The 26022-nt window shown below is 38.7% G+C and overlaps 1 protein-coding gene across 4 annotated transcripts in view; it reads left to right on the forward strand.

Moving 5' to 3' along the window:
- Positions 1-8562: 8562 nt before the first annotated feature.
- Positions 8563-26022, forward strand: part of chd2 (chromodomain helicase DNA binding protein 2) — a 31896-nt gene continuing 14436 nt past the window's right edge. For 3 of the 4 annotated variants that reach the window (XM_014149127.2, XM_014149130.2, XM_014149129.2), the window contains exons 1-12: positions 8587-8809; positions 10347-10409; positions 10576-10635; positions 11953-12013; positions 14931-16708; positions 17039-17150; positions 21171-21396; positions 21949-22035; positions 22284-22345; positions 23034-23150; positions 25329-25502; positions 25588-25721. In XM_014149127.2, coding sequence (XP_014004602.1) covers positions 17089-17150; positions 21171-21396; positions 21949-22035; positions 22284-22345; positions 23034-23150; positions 25329-25502; positions 25588-25721 — 862 coding nt within the window. In that variant the 5' untranslated portion in view covers positions 8587-8809; positions 10347-10409; positions 10576-10635; ... (1 more) ...; positions 14931-16708; positions 17039-17088. Of the gene's footprint in view, positions 8810-10346; positions 10410-10575; positions 10636-11952; positions 12014-14930; positions 16709-17038; positions 17151-21170; positions 21397-21948; positions 22036-22283; positions 22346-23033; positions 23151-25328; positions 25503-25587; positions 25722-26022 lie in introns of all 4 variants that reach the window. The other variant, XM_045697140.1, reaches the window with a different exon arrangement.

The following is a 26022-nucleotide window of genomic DNA, read 5'->3' on the forward strand; positions in this document are numbered from 1 at the left end:
TAGAGACTTGTACAAAATACCAAAAAGGTGGACTGCAAGGCTATGTTAAGTTAAATAAGTGACTATGGTAAGTGCCTAGGTGCCAAATAAAGTAACAGGATTGAAGTTCAATCTTAAATCTGCCAATTTCTGTGAAACTGTGTACGTTTTACTTGTGGATTACTTGTTGTATTTGAAAATCAAAATAACTTGATTTTATGTCGATTTGTTTGTCTGCATGCCATTTTAAAAACAATGCAGATATTGGAGTAAACCTATTTTTGGTTAATACAAGTAACTATGAGTAAGGACAAACATCATGATAAGCTTGCAAGCTAATCTTGAATCAGAAATCTAATTACCACTTTGCATTTACAACGGTTGGTTTTATTATAGCTAATAAATAACCAAATCATTTCTGGATAACTAGATCAAATATATGAATGTCCCTCGTCAGCCCCTGTAAATTGGGTGGGGGCACACACGTCATCACATTGCCTCATCTGATTGGTTGAGAAGGCGGGCCTTTGTGGCAGCTAGTGAAGACCCCACGGAAGGGCCTATGCGAACGTGAGTAGATTATGTTGAAGACAACGGTCGGCAAATTTTGGACGCCGTCTCCAGTTCTTTATACCTTAGTTCTGTCAAGGTGCGTTGCTCTTTGTGGCCTACAATCCTTTGATTTCATTTGGAATGCTTGTAGGGAAGAAGGAATGAGGATTATCTACTGACGGAAGACTGAGCCCTGTTTCGTGTGTGCAGGTCGGCCACTGTTCATGATGCTAGAGCCCTGCAGGACAGTGGGAGTCTGGACATTTTCCTTTTCATGCATTCATTAAAGGCGACATAAACATAACATTCTGAGAATTGTGTGCACTCCAGACACTGATCTGTAGGGAGCCTTATATTGAGAGTACATCTATTGAAATGTCTTCAAAGGGATATTTTACCCAAATTACACATTGGGTCCCTTACCCTGTAAGCAGGCTATGGACAAGGTATGACTGCAATCCATGCATTGGTTTAGTTTCCTTGGCACTGTTTCCACATGCTAACATTTGACCATTTGTAGCACAAATCACATTCAAGTCACTGATTATTTGAACATGATGTGTGAAATGTTTATCAGTCCTTGTATTTGTGTCACAAATGCTAAAACGTTAGTATGTGGAAACAGTGCCAGGAAAACAACTAAGATAAAGTATGGATTGCTGTCATACCTTGTCCATAGGTTGTAAGGAAACCAATATGTAATTTCATAATTTGGGTTAACTATAGTTGTATGACCCTTTTGATGATGCTGGATGTGTGGATTTTGAAGAATAGCATATGCTGTGTTCAAAACAACTGGGAACCTGAAAATGTCAGACTTCAGTGTGTTCAAGACAACTGGGAACTCTGACTAGGAAAAATCGTTTTGAACTGTCATCTAACTCGGAATTCCAAGTCGGAAACTTGGGCATCTTTCTAGAGTTCCGACCTTAAGATCACTGACGTCATGACTTGACCTCTTTCTTTTCCGAGTTCCCAGTTAGCCTGAAAGCACCACCAGTATTCTCACTCAGATAGTTAGTTGCATGTAGCTGTCTGAAATCTATACAAATGCAATATTTGGGCCCACATTATTTTAGCAAGCTAGACATCTAAATATCTGTTCATTTTATCGAGTCTTCACCTAGCATTTTGTTTTTCTTAGAAAGATGTCAGTGGGTTGCTTTTTTTTAAACAGTTTGTCACAGGTGAAACCAATCAAATCAAAGTTTATTTGTCACGTGCGCCGAATACAACAGGTCACCTTACAGTGAAATGCTAATTTACAGGCTCTAACCAATAGTGCAAAAAAGGTATTGGGTGAACAATAGGTAAGTAAAGAAATAAAACAACAGTAAAAAAGACAGGCTATATACAATAGCGAGGCTATAAACGTAGCGAGGCTACATACAGACACCGGTTAGTCAGGCTGATTGAGGTAGTATGTACATGTAGATATGGTTAAAGTGACTATGCATATATGATGAACAGAGAGTAGCAGTAGCGTAAGAGAGGGGGTGGTGGGTGGCGGGACACAATGCAGATAGCCCGGTTAGCCAATGTGCGGGAGCACTGGTTGCTCAGCCCAATTGAGGTAGAATGTACATGAGTGTATAGTTAAAGTGACTGCATATATGATAAATAGTCCGGGTAGCCGTTTGATTACCTGTTCAGGAGTCTTATGGCTTGGGGGTACAAACTGTTGAGAAGCCTTTTTGTCCTAGATTTGGCACTCCGGTACCGCTTGCCATGCGGTAGTAGAGAGAACAGTCTATGACTGGGGTGGCTGGGGTCTTTGACACTTTTTAGGGCCTTCCTCTGACACCGCCTGGTATAGAAGTCCTGGATGGCAGGCAGCTTAGCCCCAGTGATGTACTGGGCCGTATGCACTACCCTCCTGCAGTACCTTGCGGTCAGAGGCCGAGCAATTGCCGTACCAGGCAGGGATGCAACCAGTCAGGATGCTCTCGATGTTGCAGCTGTAGAACCTTTTGAGGATCTCAGGACCCATGCGAAAATGTTTAGTATCCTGAGGGGGAATAGGCTTTGTCGTGCCCTCTTCACGACTGTCTTGGTGTGTTTTGACCATTCTAGTTTGTTGTTGATGTGGACACCAAGGAACTTGAAGCTCTCAACCTGCTCCACTACAGCCCTGTCGATGAGAATGGGGGCGTGCTCGGTCCTTCTTTTCCTGTAGTCCACAATCATCTCCTTACGTTGAGGGATAGGTTGATATTCTGGCACCACCCGGCGAGGTCTCTGACCTCCTCCCTATAGGCTGTCTTGTCGTTGTCGGTGATCAGGCCTACCACTGTTGTCGTCTGCAAACTTAATGATGGTGTTGGAGTCGTGCCTGGCCATGCAGTCGTGGGTGAACAGGGAGTACAGGAGGTCTGTATAATTACCAAGATCATCTCATTGACTAAGTTGTACACCTGAGCTCAATGTTGTTTCTTCCCCTTCTGCCGGAGTACACTCTTAAAATCAAATTGTATTGGTCACATGCACATGGATAACAGATGTTATTACGAGTGTAGCGAAATGCTTGTGCTTCTAGTTCTGACAGTGCAGCAATATCTAACAAGTAATATCTAACAATTCCACAACAAAAACCTAATACACACACATCTAAGTAAAGGAATGGAATAAGAATTTGTATAAATATATGGATGAGCAATGTCAGAGCGGCATAGGCTAAGATGCAATAGATAGTATAGAATACAATAATACATATGAGATGAGTAATGCAAGATGTGTAAACATTGTTTAAAGCGGCATTATTAAAGTGACTAGTGTTCCATTTATTAAAATGATTTCAAGTCTGCATGTAAGCAGCAGCCTCTGTGCTAGTGATGGCTGTTTAACAGTCTGATGGCCTTGCGAAAGAAGCTGTTTTTCAGTCTCTCGGTCCCAGCTTTGATGCACCTGTACTGACCAAGCCTTCTGGATGGTAGCAGGGTCAACGGGCAGTGGCTCGGGTGGTTGTTGTCCTTGATCTTTTTGGCGTTCCTGTGGCAATGGGTGCTGTAGGTGTGTTGGAGGGCAGGTAGTTTGCCCCTGATGATGCAATGTACAGACCACACCACCCTCTGGAGAGTCCTGCGGTTGTGGGCGGTGCATTTGACATACCGGGAAGTGATACAGCCCGACAGGATGCTCTCAATTGTGCATCTGTAAAAGGTTGTGAGGGTTTTCGGTGACAAGCCAAATTTCTTCAGCCTCCTGAGGTTGAAGAGGCGTGTTTCGCCTTCTTCACCACACTGCCTGTGTGGGTGGACCATTTCACTTTGTCAGTGATATGTACGCCGAGCAACTTAAAACTTTCCACCTTCTCCACTACTGTCCATCGATGTGGATAGGGGTTGCTCCCTCTGCTGTTTCCTGAAGTCCACGATCATCTCCTTTGTATTTGACGTTGAGTGAGAGGTTATTTTCCTGACACCACACTCTGAGAGCCCTCACCTCCCTGTAGGCTGTTTCGTCATTGTTGGTGATCAAGCCCACTACTGTTGTCGTTTGCAAACTTGATGCTTGAGTTGGAGGCGTGCATTGCCACGCAGTCATGGGTGAACAGTGAGTACAGGAGGGGGCTGAGCACGCACCCTTGTGGGGCCCCAGGGTTGAGGATCAGCGAAGTGGAGATGTTGTTTCCTACCTTCACCATCTGGGGGTGGCCAGTCAGGACGTCCAGGACCCAATTGCACAGGGCGGGGTTGAGACACAGGGCCTAAAGCTTAATGATGAGCTTGGAGGGTACTATGGTGTTGAATGCTGAGCTGTAGTCGATGAACAGCATTCTTACATAAGTATTCCTCGTGTCCAGATGGGATAGGGCAGTGTGATGGCGATTGCATCGTCTGTGGGCGGTCAGCAAATTGAAGTGGGTCTAGGGTGACCGGTAAGGTGGAGGTGACATGATCCTTGACTAGTCTCTCAAAGCACTTCATGATGACAGAAGTAGTCATTTAGTTCAGTTACCTTTGCATTCTTGGGTACAGGAACAATGGTGGCCATCTTGAAACATGTGGGGACAGCAGACTGGGATAGGGAGAGATTGAATGTCCGTAAACACACCAGCTAGCTGGTCTGCGCGTGCTCTGAAGACGTGGCTAGGGATGCTGTCTGGGCCGGCAGCCTTGCGAGGGTTAACACGTTTAAAAGTCTTACTCAAGTCGGTCACAGAGAAGGAGAGCCCACAGTCCTTGGTAGCTGGCCGTGTTGGTGGCACGGTGTTATCCTAAAAGTGGGCAAAGAACGTATTTAGCTTGTCTGGCAGCAAGATGTCGGTGTCCCTGACGTGGCTGGTTTGCCTTTTGTAGTCCGTGATTGTCTGTAAACCCTGCCACATACGTCTCGTGTCTGAGCTGTTGAATTGCGATTCCACTTTGTCTCGATATTGACGTTTTGCCTGTTTGATTGCCTTGCTGAGGGAACGACTGCTCTGTTTGTATTCTGCCATATTCCCCGTCACCTTGCCATGGTTAAATGCAGTTTCTGGTTAGGGTAGGGGTTACAACCCCTAGTGCAAAAAAAAATATGGTGTAAAGTCCACTGCCCTTCAGTCACTGTGGAGACGACGTCCTTGATCCACTTATTGATAAAGCCAGTGACTGATGTGGTGTACTCCTCAATGCCATCGGAAGAATCCCGGAACATATTCCAGTCTGTGCTAGCAAAACAGTCCTGTAGTTTAGCATCTGCTTCATCTGACCACTTTTTTTATAGACCGAGTCACTGGTACTTCCTGCTTTAATTTTTGCTTGTAAGCAGGAATCAGCTGGATAGATTTATGGTCAGATTTGCCAAATGGAGGGCGAGCGAGAGCTTTGTACATGTCTCTGTGTGAGGAGGAAAGGTGGTCTAGAATTTTTTTCCCTCTGGTTGCACATTTAACATGCTGATAGAAATTAGGTAAAACTGATTTAAGTTTCCCTGCATTTAAGTCCAACTAGGAGCGCCGCCTCTGGATGAGTGTTTTCCTGTTTGCTTATGGCGGAATACAGCTCATTGAGTGTGGTTTTAGTGCCAGCTTCGGTCTCTGGTGGTATGTAGACAGCTACGGAAAATACAGATGAAAACTCCCTAGGTAGATAGCGTGGTCTACAGCTTATCATGAGATACTCTACCTCAGGCGAGCAAAACCTTGAGACTTCCTTAGATATTGTGCACAAGCGATTGTTAACAAATATGCATAGGCCCCCGCCCCGTGTCTTACCAGAGGCTGCTGTTCTGTCCTGCCGATCGTGTATAACCTGCCAACTGTATTTTCTTAATGTCGTTGTTCAGCCACGACTTGGTGAAACAAGATATTACAGTTTTTATTACAGTTGGTTGGATATACGTGCTTTCAGTTCATCCCATTTATTTTCCAGCGATTGAACGTTAGCTAGCAGAACGGAAGGCAAGGGCAGATTAGCCACTCGTTGCCTGATCCTCACAAGGCATCCTGATCTCTTTCAGCGAAACCTATCTTTCCTTTTCCAGCGAATCACGAGGATATGGGCCTGGTCGGGTGTCCGTAGTATATCCCTCGCGTCCGACTCATTGAAGAAGAAATCCTCGTCCAACTTGAGGTGAATAATCCTAGTAGTGGAGGCTCCTAGGTTTTGTATTGAAGTCAATGTACCAAGAGGACGGACATGCTACCCTACAGAGTGCTGTTGAGGCTACTTTAGACCTTCATTGCAAAACAGTGTTTTAATCAATTATTTGGTGACAAATATATTTTGTATAGTTTTATCTTAAATGGATAACTTTTTCTGTTTTACAATTTTTATTTTTTATGAAATTCACTGAGGAGGATGGTCCTCCCCTTGCTCCTCTGAGGAGCCTCCATTGTTGTAAACAAGCTGATGCAAAAATATTATGGTTTTTGACCACATAATAAAATGAGGGCATCTACAACCAATTGCGCTCCAATAGACACTAGATGGCGGCATTTATTCACCATGTCACTGGGATCAGCGTAGCCCTTTGCTTCCCGACTGTTCGTAAGCAGGGTTAGGGTTCCCACACTGCCATATTTCCATGTTACAGCGCTTTTTTACGGAAAACAGATGGAAGACTGAGTGGACTACCTGTGCTAATTTGCTATCTGCATCTCCGAACACCTGTGTGTAAACGGTAGACAGACGCCACAACGGTGTTGTCACTGAAAAATACTGTCTGCTGAAACAGTTAAAACTGGTTAAAACAGTGTACGGTAGTGGAGGCTTGTCGATGAGCTATAGGAGGACGGGCTCATTGTAATGGATGGAGTCAAACATGTGGTTTCCATATATTTAATATCGTTCAATTTATTCCATTCCAGCCATTGCAATGAGCCTGTCCTCTTGTAGCTCCTCCACCCAGCCTCCTCTGTTGTACAGTGTGTGTATTTTGCATTTGTGAAATTAGTTTTATGTTATATGAAAGTAGAGGGATTTATGTTTCTAGAACCTTACTGCAATTGAGAATCGATTCACGTTTAGCTGGAGTATTTGGCAGCTTTGTCTTCCAGAGCCAAATCACCCTTTAAACAGACATGTAAGGTCCTTGGACTAAGGAGTGGAGCCTAACTATTGAGTATGGGCTGTCAAATGCTGCTTTTTAATTTATTCATTTTACAACAACAATTACTCTTTGTCTGACACACTACTGGTTTAATCAAAATAAAACAACTCTATATTTGTTTTTATCAGATCTGTTGTCTGTTCGGCAGGAATTGTAAGTCGGACGCCAACGCAGAAAATTAGTAGATCTGGTTACTGTTGCTTGGATACCTGTTATTCAAACCAGTGAATAAGGGCTACAGCAAAATTCTACTGACAGGAAACGGTGGTCTACTCTTTGTCTAATACAATACAAATGTTGCAGTTAAAATGACCAACTTCATAAATGGCATATCAACTGGCAATACTTTAGTTCTAGAGCATGTGTAAGCAAGCACGTGTAACCAACTACAACCTTTATGATTTTATGGGCTGTTAAAAAAAGAAAAGCTATATTTTGTAATGTTCAACAATAACAAGTTTGATCAATGTTGCATTAATATATCCTCTTTTCGCCCATCACATCACAATGTGTCTTTCTGCATTTCAGCAGGAGGTAGAACTTGCCCCTAACTACTGATACAGGATAAGATATTTCCCCCCAGTTTGGGTAGGGTAATCTGATCCCAGATCTATAGTGAAGGGTAACTTCTAGCTCAACTGGCACCATTTTGTTTTTCCTGCGCAAATAAGTTTCTGTGCTCTGTCCAATGAGGGAACGAAGGGTGCCGTTTTTCATTTGAATGGGGGTTTACAATTCTTGTTGCTAGGCTGTGGATCTTTTTCCAGGAAATCTTCCACTGCAAAACAGCCAAAGCTGTTCCGCTCACATCTTATTGGTCGGTGATGGGGTGGAGTACTGAGGACTGAACAGTACATTCAAAATGGCGTATGTGTTTTTGCTGCTTCCCACAAAGCAACGCCATTATGGTCTATGCATGACATTCTTCAATTATATCTGTATACAATTGGTTCTTACATGGTCATTGCATATTATTTGTAATATTAATACAAATTACTATCAATACAAGCAATTACATCAACATATTATAGGCAAACAATTACAAATGTGGTAGTCTATATTAGTTTGACACTGGTAGATTAGGACATATCTACTGTGTTATAATTATTTAATTGAATAGCCTTTAGCTATGCAACACGTACTGAAATGTAATGAAATTCAGAACAGGAGGTAGTAAAACACAACTTCAGCATTGTTTAATGTTCAAAACTAAACTATTTCACCAATGAAGTTGGTTTATACATCTTTCCTCATAAACACAAAACATTTCTTAAGAAGAACAAACATTAAATGCAAAACAGACAGTAAACCTTTGAGCATAGATCTTTGGACAATAGAAGGGAAATGTTGCCACAATGTATCTCCTAGTTTTAACATTTGATACATTTCAGACAAGTGTATAAAATAAATGTAGAGCCACAATGTTGCATATTTTCCTCAATAAATCGCTTTATAGTAATTATCTAAACTATTAGAGCAGAGGCTTTGCTTGCTAGCCAGGATGCTGGTGTGTTTCAGAGGAAGTTGTGTGCGCTTACGTTGAAAAAGAGGGGGCAGAGCTATTGAATAGGATAACAGTTCATGCAGACCCAGTGAGAAGGACAGACGGAAGAGACCAGCATCCAGCACAGAATGGCAGAGACGCACAACTGTCAGGGTGAAGATCCCGATAAAATGACGAAAATCTGCAAGAAATGCGGCGGTCGCGCTGGTAGAAGACGGGGGATAGCGCCCGTCTCACATGTGGGTAAGAAACTAAAAAACAAAAACAGTTTTCCCCTATAAAGGCGCGTTTAGAAGATGTGGCAATATGGTGGAAAGAGTGAAGGTTCTACGGTCTGTTGTAAAAATGGCCATGGTGTGTTCCCGGTTAAGAATTATACAACAACAAAAATTCGGACCTAATGTTAGTGTGGTTGAAATTCTAAATCGTGGGATGAATAGGAGAAAGAAAAAATGTTTTGCGTTTATTTAAGTCAAATACAAAGTAACATTATTATTGGGTACACTTTCGAGTTCTAGAACCTACGCATTTAAAATGTGCTTTGTCCTTGAAAGGGCAAATGCCCTTGTCTGAAATTGACAGATAATTAACTAAATTGAGTAACGTTACACCTTAACAATAAATGTTGATTTAAGTGGGTTGAGAGTAAGATGAAAGTATGAAGCTTTATATTGTGATTTCAAGGGATGTTCTATTATATAGTGCATTTCGATGTTTTTCCATACAAAAAAATATATATCTGTTTGAAAAGGCTTTATTGCCAGGTTTAGGTCTTACATGCTGGAAAACATTCCAGACAGGTATAGTTATGGCTAACTTAATATTTCAGCTAATTTTAACAGTAGTTAAAATTATTAAATTAAATTTGAAGTTAAACAATATGTTCGATAATGTTGCTCTTTCAATACACAACACAAGTTTTATGTTCAAATGAAACTGCAACGTCTTGAGGAGCATATATAAGCTATTTTTCAAAAAATTGTAAATAGGGTGTTGGCTTTTAACTCTTTGTGTTACAGAATGGAAATAAAAGTCTCTGAAATAATACCATAACTATGTTTGGGGTTATTATTTTAGTAGTTATGGGAGTAGGTTTTTCACACTTCACAAATACAGAACGATTCACTTGATCACATTTCATAGAGGAATTATTAAGAAATACACCCTTTTCCAAGACACAAAAGCTACTTAATGCTATCTTGACCAGGTTATTGAAATATGTCCATACAGTGAGGATGAGATTTGTTTCATGGATATTCAATGTAATCAAGTTGATGCTGTGTTATCATCTTTATAAAAGCTAATTATAAAGGTCCCTGATGCTGAGATATTGATTCAGCCAAGTTTCAAGATTTCCATATTTAGGTACACTATATATTTAAATAAGGTATCATTGATCAGCTGCTATATTGTGGTCATAAATTGGTTGCCGGTTTAATCTTTGTGTTCCATGAACAATTCTTACTAATTTTGATACAAAAATCGTTGGATAAATGGCTACAACGTATATTTCAAGTTGAAAGTATAGTATTTTTGGACATGCATGTATTCGAGAAGTGTAAATGGTTATAAGTTGCTTCTGCAAATGAATTTAGATCACAAGTTAATTATGGGTAGATATTATTTGATCGAGTATATGCCTCTGTAGTATTTGTAGTAACATTTAGAATATAAAATTCTGTACAGATGTATAGAATCTCTTGTATCAGACAATGTATGGCATTCTGCCAGATTTTGTGACATAATCATCGTAATCTAATATGTATATTTATTTTTTCAGGAACCATTGAAGTTTGAAAAATGGGGGAAAGAAGAATACCGAAGTCTTGATACTCGAAAAATGGTAGGTTTGTGTAATAAACTGAGCTTGTAATTGCATTTTATGATTATTAATTATTAACAGTGCGTATCTTTAATTTAGCAAGTACGTTTCTCCTGACTGCTATATTAGACTAACCAATAGGTTGTGCTGTTGGCCTGTTTTCACTTTTGTATTTGTACTTTTGAAGGTTTGTCACCCGGATGGCCCACCAAATCGATGACTAGGGGGATCGGAATGATCAAGACTTGTAAGTATAAAGTGTTCGCTTTTAATTAAAGACTGAGAAGAAGATATAACCTGAAAACAACACATTTTGAATAACATCTATTCCATGTAAAATATTATATAGGTGTGTGTTATAGTGTATCCTAACACTACATTGTAACATTTGCATTGTGTACTCACTTGGCATTTATTTAGTCTGTGCCCATTCAATACTTGAAAACAAGAGGAAATAGGAACATTTCTTAAAATGAATAAATACTTTAAAAAAATCGCTGAACACACTTGTGGGCAGTGTTATGCTTGTTAAGACCACAAGAGGGCAATATTATTCACTATTAAAGTTAGCTCTTATTGCTACCATGACGCTGCTTCAAATCTTCGCAGATTATTCACATTTTGTGGTTTGACTTATTTTTGAAATTTGATTCTCTGCTAAGGTCTCTGTTAAGTGCTTGTAAAAAAAAAAAGCTATTTATCCTCTTTGGGAGAACTAACTGACATCCATACATCAGTACGAAAAAAATGGCTAGCTAGCCAATGGGTAAGTAAAGAAATGATCTCGGACAAGTAAAGAACATCGGAAATTAAAGGGCTTTTAATAATATGCCTATTAATTTGGCTTAACTCAATCTTGCCTAGGCCTAAAATGTATGATCGTTATCGTAAAAGTAGTATTATCCTTGTGTTCAAGTGCTCCTTGGAAGCTAGTATTTACCAGTTAAGTTGCTATATGGCTTAAGTCTGTTCAGGTTCTTTATCAGTTAGAATGTTTCTGGTTGAATGAGATGAGTTAATGTAGTAAGTAATACTAATAAGCTAACTTAAGTTAGCTAGCTAGCTTGCTAAATTGGTCAAATTGGCAATATTACCAATCAAGAAGATGCCATGTTGTATTCTGTTAATATGAAGCATGGTTATCATAATAATTGATAATACACACATGTTTGAAAATCTGTAAATGATTTGTTTGGTTGAAAAGGTGAAAGGTCTGTAATATAATGTCACAACTCGTAGACTAGGGTTGCAGAATTTTGTAATGGCGTCTTTGGGGTCATAGATTTTTTTTAAAGTCAGGAACCCATATTTTTTGTATACTTCTGCACTACTTGAACTGAGCATAACGCATAGCACTAGGAAACCTGATCACTTGAGAGATCACATTTTGGGGAACTTGTATTTTGGTTTGCAAAAACGGTATTCAAGTAAAAGCCTAGATGAGGAACTCCATTCAGAGAGACCACATTTTCAAATAATTGGCCAGTATGAGTGAGTATTCATGAAACAACTTGTGGTCTGGTGTATTTGATGGTCACCTAATTTCTCATCGTATCCCTTACAGAATAAAGACATGGACTGGCTGCCTGTTCCATTCCCTCCCCATGAAGTAAGAAGACAGCTATGTAAGTCTAGTCTGTGTTGTGTGCTGTAACAAATGGAATGTTTCTTCAAATGTCTGCTGTAAATGTAATGTCAATACTCTGTACTAAATCAATTTCTTAGAAAAACATTAAGTTCTGTTTAATAACATTGAAGTAACATAACTTTTAAATAAAAGTTAAAATCCAGGCATGTCATGTTTGCCCAAAACAAAGGGCCTTAAACATAGCACTTGATCTTTAACATCCATAACAATCCAGAGCTAGGCCTATTTATTGGTAATGGGAGTAGGGTTCCCAGTGATGTGGTATAATTTGGAAAAATTATTTTAACCAATTGAGATCAACAGAGATCTACCACCATCACATTCTACCTCTTCTTGCAGTGTTATTAAAATATGTATATTACAGTGAAAGTTTACCCTATTAAAAAAAACTTTTAAAAAAAAGTTTGCATGGTGAAAGCTATATTTGTATCACTCATTGTTGCATGCCACTGAACAGACACTTCAAATTAAGCTAAATCAGTTTAAAGTTACTAATCTCTTAATTTGGTATATGAAGCCCTGTTAGAAGGGCATCCTATTTTATCACAATGATTTAAAGGGATACTGCGAGATTCTGTTTTTCTACTTACCCAGCGTCCAATGAACTTGTGGATACCATTTTTATGCCTCTGTGTGAAGTATGACGGAAGTTGGAGCTAGTTTCGCCAGCCAATGCTAACTAGCGTAAGCGCAATGACAAAGTCTTCAGGTACGCTAGCGTATGATACGTAAAGGACTCGCCCTTTAAAGCTGTACTTCAAATATGCTCATACTTCCCCTAGAAGCAGGAAGTTGCTATTCATTGTTGATAACTCCTGATGCTTAAAGAAGCTTTCTTCCAACTTTCAAATATTCCTTGATTATTCTCTTGCCTGTGGCCTATGCCAGGTCAACATGTACTATAATTATTCACAACTGCCCAAATTTATCCTCCAGTGTTTTTTCTTTTCTTTCATTATCACCTTTAATTTTAAACGTAATAGATTGAAGCTCCTTTTTTCACTTGGTCAGTGTATTCTGACATAAAACATAAACTACTGCATTATGCTATTCTACCTATTTCCTATTTGGGATAATAAAGTAACCTACCTACTACTATTATGATTCAGTATTTTCTGACTTATTCGGGAGGAATTTCACTTTTCTAAAAGTCAAACGATCACACTTAGGCCATGCTGTCTTTTTTTCTTCAGTAAAAAGGTGAAATGCGAAATAATGCTGTATTAATTAGACCCAACCCACCTCTACTAATGGATTTTTTTGCATGTCCCCTAAATTATAACTTCAAACTAAAGGCCCAATGGATATTTCCTTGTACTTTGAATACGAGATGGTTTCTCGTAATAATTCAGTTGTTTCTTGGCAGGATCCTCAAAATCCTCACTTTGTTTTCACTTGTTGAACTGACATCTTGGGTCGGAAACTGCCTCTATTGTTTCTTGGCTCATGTGAATGCGTAATAGATTTTGAGAACTTTTTATTATTCTGGTTCTTATTAAAATTATTATTCTCATTTTTTGTGATTTCCTCTCTTCCTTGGTGAATCTCTGCTGGTCATGTGTGGAAGTTTGAGGCAGGGTGCATGCAGAGGAAGCACATTTAGCATATTTTATGCAGTTTAACTCCATGCATGATTACTATTGTTGGAGTTTTGTTAACAAATAAAGCAGCAGTAGTTTAGATACAACTCTAATAGTTTATCAATGTCAATTGGCCAAAAGTGGATTATGAGATTAACTCATGCCAGCGTGTGCTCACTTTGATTCCTGTGAACCCCCTAGTGGGCAGTTTAAGTAGTTTCGCCTAGCTTGACAGTAAAATAATAATAAATCCTATCAAATTAATGTCACCACCTTATTGTATATCTATTCTAATGAACATAGTGTAATCCCAAAAGTAGATCACAAGCCATGGGTTGTATGAACGATTTTCATTTGTCAGATATAAATAACTACTTTACATTATCCATGCTAAAATGATACGTTATACTGATCTGTAATATGTTTTGATTAACAGACATTTTGTAACATTCCATTTGCTTAGCTTTCACCAGCATTTCCTGTTTTGTCTTTGTTGTTTTCAAATTATTCAGCTGTAAAATTTGTTGAATGCTTGCTATTAAATTGCATAATGCTGCGTTCGTGTGCTCTCGGAATCATCGGAAATTTGGGACTGGGATACCTCTGGAAAGCTCCCAGAATTTACGTAATTACGGGTTTCCGACATCCAAAACCAATCATAACGAGCGCCCAAGTATGAAATAGTCGTTGTACTCCCAATGTTTCCCCGTTCAGGTAGTTTTGGGTTTCCTACTTCCGGGGAACATGTGAACGAAGCATAATAATATTTGACTTTAGATTTATTGTTAAAACACTCGTGAGAATCATAGATTTGTAAAGGTTTTAAATGATTGCTTTTGTGGAAATTTGAACAGCTGACTTGCATTACTTTTAGTATTCCATCCCCCAAAAATATTCACTTAATTATCAAACATTCATATTTGAAAATCATGGGCACAAGGTCATTTGGGGCGAATAGGGCTGAATCTTCCAATTATATTCACGCTTTGTCCAATCTGTCTGCATATTACAAATTTGTATGGGTAGTAAGGATTCAGCCCTTAATGCTCTTAGGTAAACATTCTGGATTTTGGGGGATTTATTTGAATTGCGATATTTGTCACTGCATACTGCTATGATACAGACATTTTAACTTTGGGTTTCATTACCAACTCGACTTTCAGCTAGCTATTGAGCATTGGAATTGGAATCTTTTGTGGTGTTGAAGCTATTTTCGCAGGCAAATTCCAACTGATGGGTTAGGACAAAAGTGAAGTCCTAATTAAATGTAATTGGAGTTTTCGACTCATTTTCTTTTTCTTAATTCCATTAAAGACCCCATTCTACTGGACATTGAAGTGGAGACAACTGCTTTGTCATCAAGATGGCGGCGTTGATTTGGGAGCTAATTGGATTTTTGAAAAGCTGACTGTATGGACTTTTCAAGATTTTATTTTACTGGATAAGATGCATCAATTGGAATTACTTTGAAAACTTTGACATGGACTCTTGTGTTTTGGATGTGCTGGCAATTCTTTGGATTCAATTGTTTGAATATTGTAATAGTTTCCTTTACTGAATTCAGTTACACTACTTTTGTACTTCTGTGATTTCCTAATAGGATGTTATTTATGTTAAATAAAACATTGCAATTTTCACTATTCTGACTTTCTTTCATTGATCAATATGCTACTCAAGAATGTTACAAGACTATTGTATTTTCGCTAAATGTGAAAATTCTCTCCAACTGAATCAATTTTACTCAAATGTAATCAAGTTTCTGGTATTTTCTGGGGCTTCCGATTACTCCTGTTTACTGGAAGGTATGATACATTTGCCTTGTACAATCTAAATTGACATTTAATAGTGCTAGCTAAATTAGGCCTACTAACTTTAAATAAGATCGGAGGAATTGGAGGGTAAACGCAAGTCATAGTTTACACAACTTTTTATTTGGTGAACTTTTACACCTATTACGCTAAGGTTTTTTTGCTCAAGCGTTTACGCTACTTGTCTCCATTACGAGCAATACTTAACAATGTAGCAACTTTCTTTTACTATTTATATCCCTGGTTAATTTAATTGACCAGTTTATTACTTCCTACACTTTTTGTAGGACTGTTCTGTGTTCACAATCCAACTCGTAATTGGCAAACATATATTTTATTTTTTTTGAAAAATACTGAAGTCAAATGAAAGGGTATGGCTTCTAGTGATCAACGCATTACATGGTGTTGGGGCTGGCTAATCCATACAGTTATACTCTGCATTTCTACATAGCTCTACATAATACACATTTAAAACAGAGCCTTTGGCAAGAACCGAAATGGTGGCCAAGGCTCTGCCTCTAAAATGGCTCCTGAAGTCATACTTCCTGTCTGAGCAGGAAGTGATGGGTCTTAGTGTTTCATTTTTTTTGTACAAATATAACTCTTATTGATAAAATATGGATATGACTTTGGCAAAGGCTATCCTCTTGAAGTGAAGCAACTTTTTATGAAATAAAAATGTAATATAGGTTTGCCGTTTTTATTCAAAATAAAGGGGGTGGGACTTTGGGACATCACCTGAGTGTGGGGTAAATGGAAATAACGTCAATCAAAGGCAAAGCTTTCAGAGCTAGGAAGGAGCTCTAGATGGCGGATGAGCCTTGGGAAGGGGAACAATTCATTGGGCTTTCGTCAGCCCTTTTCTTTTTCATGAAATCAAGCTGGAATATGCCGCTCTATGAATATTTTTTTATTTAAAATAAAAACTAGTACTATAGTGAACAGTAGATTAGGTTTACTGCTTTTATTTAATTCGTTTTTCGTCGTGTATATCGGTTTTACTGAGTGTATGCGCGAGTCGTTGTCTTCTCTGCCTAGGTCTGGCAGCCATGGCGCGCCTCCATTTTTCGTCTGCTCTGTGAAGAGCTCTAGCCTTTCGTATCACGATCACTTGTGTTGACGCTTCAATATCCTATTAATGTTTTTTTCCCCCCTAATGTTTACTTTCATTCAACCTTTTTTTTTTTAAATACCTTTTTTTTGGTCATGAGTATTATATAGTCTATAGCCTACTTTGCGGATGTGAATCTAATACTTCATTATACCTTACTGTACATGGAATAGGTATGTTTACATTTTTATAATGCCTACAATCGATTGAATTTTTATTTATTTAACACATTTTGGTCGTCCTTTGTCTGATGACGCAGTTAGAATTAGTGCATGTGGCTCGGTCGGTGGATCTAATTGTAATTCTCAACACTTGGCTTTTTAATTACAGGATGTCATCAGTTGTCATTTATTCATCGATAATTTATATATTAATATATATCCAATTTAAACGCCTACCACAACGTTGTCTTATTTCGTAACGTCAAGGATTTTACTGTCCTCTGAGAAAAACTATCTTATGGGACTTTTATGATAGTTCATCACTCTTCTAACTTTTGACAGCAAATACCAGCACATAAGATCATCAAATCCAACGTTTTCAAGTTAAAACGATGATGAAGAATAAGAATAAAAAGCAAGAAGATGAAGGTTCGACTCAAAGCAATGCATCAAGGTACGATCATCTATTTTAACTTTTTTGACATCTGTTTTCATTGTTTACCTTGACAAGCATGGTTGATCGCCTGTGGACACATTTGTTACATAGTTTTAACGATTTGTACCAGTTTCAAACCAATGACCTTGGTCTTGTTTAATAGCCACACCCTAATTTTGCTAGCATTTTGTTACACTAAAGACTGAACTTTCAGGCCCATGTTATTGCATCTTTACCCACATGTATACAACCTAGAATAAGTTTAATTGGGCTTTTCCCCAAGAACAAATGCATGATTTCAATGTTTGTTGTTCCATCGTTACAATGTGATATGACCTTGTCATATTAGTCGATACTGCATTGCACCATTTGAACATGCAACGCGTATTCTTTTTTTAAACGTTTTAGAATTCTAATTTACTCATGTTAACAGCATGTGTGGCTGAAGGGAAGTATTCAAATAAATATCCAGTAGGCGCTATACCACTTTTTTTTCTGCATTGGCAGCAATGTAGTTAAGTTTAAAGACGCATTTGTCATCATTTGAAACAGTTGACAATATTGGTTTTAGTAAGCTTAAATGTGGGTAGCCTGAATTATAAAGTGTGCATTATTTGAATGAGAACTGTTAAATGTATAGTAGGCCATACAGTCAATCATGACTGAATGTTCACTAGATTTTAGTTTCTATTTAGGCTGTTGTAGATCTATTTACCTCCTGGATATTTTGTCTTCAGTTAACTTCATTTGTTACAGGCTTCTGTCCATAAGAAATGGAGCCTCTATTATTGTAGGCCTATTTTTGAAACCGGCTTCACTGATAGTCGGTCCTCTTGTAAATGTATTTCACTTTTACATGTTTTATGGATAGCCATTTGAAATAGTTATTAGGTAAGGTGTATATACTGAAAAAGTATGCATTCAGAGAACAATTTCAGAGGGGTTATTGGCATTGATGTAGCTCTTTCTGAAGTGATCTTCACTGGTACACAAATCAGACTAACCATTGACATACTACATTTTGCACAGATTTGGTGTTCACTCATAAGTTATAGATTAGGCTTTTCTATTAGGCTACATTTTCAGATTTGATAGGACAGCTGATTCAATTAAGTGATGTCCTCAATGCACAGTAGCCCGTTATTCAGCTGTGCCTGTATTTGTGACAAGAGGGGCTTATATTCTGATACCATGGAATAGGCTAATAGCTAAGTGCCAAGATGGTAAATGTCATGTATTGCAGATGTTTTCATGGTCTCAACAACTTGAGTGATTAGATTATACTTTTATTTGTAAAATAATACAGAAGTTGGGATTCAAATGATTGAAATGTATTATCTGTTTGTGTTGGAACACAAAACAATGTAATTTATTATAATCAATAAAAAAGTTATACATGTGTTCAGGTTATTTTGAGGCATACTTATGTCAAATAACCATTCTTGCTTGCAAAATCATGGTAATCTTGAGTGGAACATAATATCTGCTTATCCATCATAGTGAAATCATTTCATTCTATGGGGGATGGTAAGTGCACATTGCTTACATCTCTGATAGTTTTAGAATTCAGTCATGGAAGTAACTGTCTTATTTTTGGCCTATGTATAATTGGTGACTAGATATCGTAATTAAAGCCTGATGGGGCCAACATGTTGTCATCTATTACATGGCTTACATTTCTTACCATAGGCCTACATGACTACTACAACTACAGGCCTGTTTGGGTTTCTCTTCAAGAGAGAAGTATTGCATTGGTTTTAGATTGTCAAACCATGCAAATGTTTCAGCTTAACTGCCCATAGCCTTTAATTCAATTGATAATGATGCACATACATGACATGAAGACATTGTCACACAATTAAAGGCTGTGTAGTGCATTTGCTATCCTGTTGGCAGCCATTTTAGTAACCATGCACATTTTATCCAAAGTCTGTCCCTCAAAATACTAATCCTCTACCACACTTTTGACTGCTCTCGTCTTGATAGAGGACTACTTTTCAAGCACACGTAAGCAAAAGACACTGGGAGAGCAGATCACTTCAATAAATATTATTTTGAAATACAGGGCATGAAGTGGAGTCCACTTTTAATTCACAAAATGGCTCTTGTTTTGTACTTTCTGTAATAAAAGTGTGCTCAGAACTACAGGAAAGGGGAACAGGAAGTGTTTCAAAGGTCAGAGAGGCTTTTATTTTGAGCTGGGATTGGCTCATTCCTCACCTAGCAACCCACCAGCCTGTAATCATTTACTTCAGTTTTTTGTCCCGCCTATGTCTAACCTCAGACTCAATGAAGGGAGTCACTTGCTCGTGGGGGTTTGAGCATTTGTCGCTGGGTGACTGACTGGTCAATAAATTACAATAACTTTATCACAATTCATTAGCTTTTGATATCACAATAAGAAATGTATCTTAATTTTTCTTATCTGAATGGTTATATAAACATTTAATCAGTTAGATTTTTTTTTATAGTTAAAAATATACATCTATGTACTAATAGAATAGCTGTAGTTATATGCATAAATACTGTCATAAGTGACTAAACATAGGTAATAAAGCATGGCTACAAATGAAGGGATTGTTTTTGTTCTATTGGTGCAGCCTGCTCCATGTTTTAACCATTTTAAGGTAGGCTGACTGTGGATATGATCTATTTTGAAAATGGAATAATGCTGGATGTGGGTACCCCCTGTAGTCTGTTCAAGGTACTGCACATTCCATGTTCGTATGGGGCATATACAGGTTTACACTCTTGTAATTTGCTGGCCTTATTATGTAAGAATTACAGTTTTAATAAATACATGTTAGTGATTAATGTGTTCTGGTTTCATTAAATAAAGACATTCCATTTAAATTGAATAATGTTGAAATTTCTTCTAATCTTTTTTAGTTGCATGTAACATTTTCACAGTAAAGTACAGTATGAATATGCCATTTTTTGGTTAGATTGCTAAAAATGTGCGGTGTTTTGACTGTATCAGGGCATGGTTCTGTCATGGTTTACATACATTAGTTAAATGTAGTCTAATGTTTGCATTGACAAAATTTTATGATGTGCTCTTGAGGTGAATATTACTTCATGTTATAATTGGTTTTTGGATAGAATCTCAGTAGGAGCTTCGTGTTTGGTGGAGTCACTGTTGGCCCTATGTATGTACTGATGTGGCACTGGCAACCATAGGACTTATTTGGCGCCCTCTAATGTTTTAAAACAGTAATGGTTATTTGTGAAAATTTGTAGGCTATGTTAGGAATTGAATGAATGCAAAGATATTTTTAGTGTGGGCAACTTTTAAATACTTTGAAAAGATTTTAACGTAACAATAATAGTATGGACATAAAACACATCCCAGATTGAGAAGCACTTGTGTGGTTTTCAGCAATTTCTCCTGCATGGGGTTATGGAATTATTTTTAAAGATCTGTTTTAAGAGGATTGGATTGGCATGGAGAGTGGTCTTGTTATGACAAAGTTAATCTGAGCACTCTATGGTGATATAATGATGTTTCCTTTCCACCTAAAGGCATTAGCATTTTGTGTGTAGTCTTTTCAGTACTACAGGAACCCCATTCACTTAGAAAACAACATGTTACACATTCTCCAACTTTTTCTACTTTGTGAAATAAGCCTCTGTTAACTTCCTACACACACATCCTAGATGACATTGGCTGCTGTTGTGCCCTTGAGCAAGGCGCTTAATTAACACCCCACAACAACGGCTCCATGGGTGCCCAGCGTGGCAGTCCCCTGCTCCAACCTGAATGTGTGTCTTTCAGAGGTGTTAGGATAAAGGGGAAGTCAAATTTCCTTTGGCCCTTGTGTACAATTTTGAATAATAAAGTGTCTTAATTTGTTGAGCCAAATCAGTGTTTGACAACACTAGGTGGGAGATTGGAGAAACCATTAAGGAAATGGGCTTGTTATTGAAAAGGGAAATCTTTGCATAGCTTACCAAATGAAAGTACAGCACTATAAAGGGATGATATTAAGTAAATGTGGTAATGTTTTAGACTGAAATTCCAAATTTTTGATGCCATAGCAATTCGGCCTCAGAAGAATCGAACCACTCTGGGTTGGAGTCTGGGAGTCAGTCGGAGAGTGAGCAGGGCAGGGAGAGGAGAAGATTGCATCACTCAGGAGAATCCAACAGCTCTTCTGAATCTGGGAGCCAGTCCGGGTCTGAGAGTGAATCCCAGCAGGCCTCGGCAGAGGTCAAGGACAGACAACCAGTTAAAAAGAAAGACAATCTGTCAGATGTGAAGAAGGTAAACAAAGCAAGGCCTGTACTGCAAACTAGTTTGCTTGAGTTATATTATGCAGGGCTGAAAGGCCGTTGCAGAGTTGGAAATAAATTGAAGCCCAATGCCAAGTCTGTGGTCTATGCAAATATGTAAGCACCATTTCAGTTGAATGGGTATAGTTGTACCACTGACTTGGTATCCCACTTTCCCCATATTTGGTTATACTATTATTTACCTGATGATTATTTGCCTGATGGTTTCTAAATTGTAAATCAGATTTTCTATACCAGGCCGGAAGAAGACATGTACTGTATTTACATTTTAGTCATTTAGCAGACATTCTTATCCAGAGTGTCTTCATATTCCGTTCAGATTCAGGAGCAATTAGGGTTAAGTGCCCACAAGGGCACATCAACAGGTTTTTCACCAAGTCGGCTCTGGGATATATCGCGCCATCAGTTACACAACAGCTTTTATGCATGGACACTGCATATTTAGAAAGGGAGTCCTGTCTCAATTGGGTTGGAAACTGAAAATGGCAAGGATGCGATGATCCAATTTGGTATTTGATTCCAGATGTGGGAAGAGCATCCAGATGTCTATGGGGTCAGGCGATCAAATCGCAGTAGACAAGAACCTGCTCGTCTCAATATTGGAGCTGGGGTAAGAAGTGCAACATGAAATCTACTGAAATACTGCTGAATGGAATTGCTTAAAAAAAACTTCCACGTACTGAAAGTCCGACCCCACTGAAAATGTCAATTTTCCCCAAAGGGGTTTTCATATGCAGAAGCTTCACCATCTAGTGTATGTCATGTGGATTTATTGGTGTCTCGGTCGATTTAGCTGCAACCCCTTATGGCAAAGCCTAATCTCTCATTGAGATGTAATCAATTTCAACACACTTGCAGGGTAGCAGTGACTCCGAAGGTGAAAGTCCTAAAAGAAAAGCACCACGACAGAAGAAGAAAGAGTGAGTATTGAGATTATTAGATTTGTACTTTTCAGTTTTATTTTCTTCTCGATTTTGATTTATTCTTATCCACTTAAATATATCATGTCATGGGATGAATTTTCTATGTTGTGCCAAATTCTGCTCAAAGTTAGGCTATTTGTACAATAACTCAATTGAATCATGACTTAGGTCTACTTGTCAAATCAATTGTAAATGGGTTAGTAAAACAGACAAATGCCATAGATGACGTTCGTTATCTGTAGCACATGTTTGCATTACTGGCAATCCATGTTTTTTTTTTTTGCTTCCAAAATGCACTTTCTGCCATCCAATTAGACTCTCTTCCATAACCTTGGATCACATTCTTGCTTGATATCATGAACATATAGCCATAGTATCCCATGACAATCTGGATCTAAGTGCAAGACATATATTTGGTTTGATCTTTCAATTCAGTGGTATTTGTCATTATTTTTTTCCAAACATTTTCTGGATTCTGTCCTTGCCATTTTCATGCATATGTGGATGTTTGTACTTGTCTAAAGTGGCTCATTAGGAGATTCAGACAGCAAGACTGAGGTGGTCTTCAGAACTTTACTTTATGCTTAGTTATCTGATCAAATCTTGCTAACCAGAGCACCCTAAGCCCGGTGTAGAGCATTAATAAACCCAAATGGGTGAACTTGTGGTATTTCTGTGTTGTAAGAAATACCTGGAAAAGTGATGAATCGGATGATGATGATGATGATGAGGAGGATGCCAGCAGTGCAGACAGTGAGCAGGAAGAGAAAAAAGTTAGATCCAGACGACTTCCTGCTAGAAGGTAAGGGTGTAGTGAAGCCTGGCCTTCAGACAGCTAATCTGTCCACTTTCATGTCCATCGTGTGTGATCAGAAACTGGCTATTGTAGTGCTTTTTTGGGTCTGAAAGTGCTGTATGACTGGGTTTCTTTTTAGCCTTCAGTCACATAGAAAATATGAAATCTGTCAATTCCAATCTGATAATTGTTCAAAATGTTCTTCTGTGTATTTATTACTGTGCATTTAATATGTTGTATCAACTATGATATGCATTATACTATTCTATATTGTTATATTGCAGTGAATATTTGTATTTAGACTCAGAAGGATGACCAAAAAAAGAACAGTTAAAAATCCTAAAGTCAACCAAAATTATGTTCTGATGAAGGCTCGCTAACATTATCAGCTACAGTGCCTTGGGAAAGTATGCAGACCCCTTGACTTTTTACACATTTTATGTTACTGCCTTATTCTAAAATTGCTGAGAAAAATGTTTTATTTAATCAGTCTACACACAATACCCAATAATGACAAAGCAAAAACAGGTTTTTAGAAATGTATTAAAAATAAATGTACATTAGTATTCGAACCTTTTGCTATGAAACTCGAAATTGAGCTCCGGTGCATCCTGTTCCCATTGATCATCCTTGAGATGTTTGTACCTGTGGTAAATTCAATTGATTGGACATGATTTGGAAAGGCACACACCTGTCTATATAAGGTCCCACAGTTGACAGTGCATATCAGAGCAAAAACAAAGCCATGAGGTCGAAGGAATTGTCCCTTGAACTCCAAGACAGAACAGTGGCCTCCATCATTCTTAAATGGAAGAGGTTTGGAACCACCAATAGCTGGCCGCCCGGCCAAACTGTGCAATCGGTGGAGAAGGGCCGTGGTCAGGGAGATTACCAAGAACCTGATGGTCACTCTGACAGAGCTCCAGAGTCCCTCTGTGGAGATGGGAGACCATTCCAGAAGGACAACCTTCTCTGCAGCACTCCACCAATCAGGCCTTTTATCGTAGAGTGGCCAGACGGAAGCCACTCTTCAGTAAAAGCCACATGACAGCCCGCTTGGAGTTTGCCAAAAGGCACCTAAAGACTCTCAGACCATGAAAAACAATATTCTCTGGTCTGATGAAACCAAGAGTGAACTCTTTGGCCTGAATGCCAAGCATCACGTCTGGAGGAAACCTGGCACCATACCTACGGCAAAGCATGGTGGTAGCAGTGTCATGGTGTGGGGATATTTTTCAGCGGCAGGGACTGGAAGACTAGTCAAGATCGAGGCAAAGCTGAACGGAGCAAAGTACAGAGATCCTTGATGAAAACCTACTCCAGAGCGCTCAGAACCTCAGACTGGGGTGAAGGTTCACCCACCAACAGGACAACGACCCTAAGCACACAGCTAAGACAACTCAGGAGTGGCTTCGGGACAAGTCTCTGAATGTCCTTGAGTGGCCCAGCCAGAGCCCGGACTTGAACCCGATCGAACATCTCTCGAGAGACCTGAAGAAAGATTTGACACAACGCTCCCCATCCAACCTGACAGAGCTTGAGAGTATCTGCAGAGAAGAAGGGGAGAAAGTCCAAAAATACAGGTGGGCCAAGCTTGTAGTGTCATACCCAAGAAGACTCGATACTGTAATCGCTGCCAAATGTGCTTCAACAAAGTACTGACTAAAGGGTCTGAATACTTATGTAAATGTGATATTTCAGTTTTTTTATTTGTAATACATTTGCAAAAATTTCTAAACCTGTTTTTGCTTTGTCACTGTGAGGTATTGTGTTTAGCTTGAGGGGGGGAAAACTATTTATAATACATTTTAGAATAAGGCTGTAATGTAATAAAATGTGGAAAAAGTTGAGGGATCTGAATACTTTCCGGATGCACTGTACATTAAATATTTTTGTACTGTCCTGTTGTTTTTCCCTTTTGTGGGTTGGCTTTAGGATTTCCCCCATTGATCAATTGGTATTCTAAAAGCAATTAATTAAGAAATTCACCTGTAAACCTATCAACAATAAATTATTAATATTGCTGAGGTTGGAGGGTTGAAAGCTGTCTCAAGGCCATTGGTGTGAGTCAGATTGCTAGGAGTGATTATAGTCAGCTAGAGCTGTTAGAGGAAAACTAGTAAGTAGGCTGTCTTGCAGAGTGGTTAGAAGTGGTATACGTGTGTTTTTTACTCTATTTTACAGACCACAGAACAAATCATCTACAGTCAAAAAACCGCAGCCTCCAAAGGGAAGGAAAACCAGGAAACAAGAGTCATCTGTGGAGGAGGATGATGATGATGATGACGACGATGATGATGATGATGACGAAGATACCCCAAAGAGACAAACCCGGCGAAGGGTGTCTGCTAAAGTCAGGTATGTCAATGTTTCACTTGTTCAATATAAAATCTGAAGGAAATTGTTTACCGTGCATGACATGCATTGTGTTGGTTTGTGCCAGTTACAAGGAGGACCAAAATGACTTTGAGACGGACTCTGACGACCTGATAGAGATGGAGGGAGCTGAGGTGGAGCCGGAAGATGACAGCGAGACCATTGAGAAGATCATGGATACCAGGACAGGCAAAAAAGGAGGTGATGCATCCTCACTTAGTGTCTTATTATCGGTATCTCACTTGTATTGTGTTAACCCATCTAAATAGACATTGCCAGCAGAAGGGTTTTGCTACAAAGCAGGATCAAGGAGTTAGCCAGATAACTTGCCTAAATATTCTGATGGGCTTGAAATGGGCATGGTCTAATTGATTCAACAAATATAAACTCATATCTAAGTTTCTCTTTTTTAATAAACCAGAATATCAATTATTTGTGGTTGTTTATCAAAGTTAGCTGGATAACTAATTGATCCTGCTTTATAGTACCCTCTGGTGTTGAA

This window comes from Salmo salar, chromosome ssa16 (assembly GCF_905237065.1).
Source record: "Salmo salar chromosome ssa16, Ssal_v3.1, whole genome shotgun sequence".
Taxonomy (NCBI): Eukaryota; Metazoa; Chordata; class Actinopteri; order Salmoniformes; family Salmonidae; genus Salmo; species Salmo salar.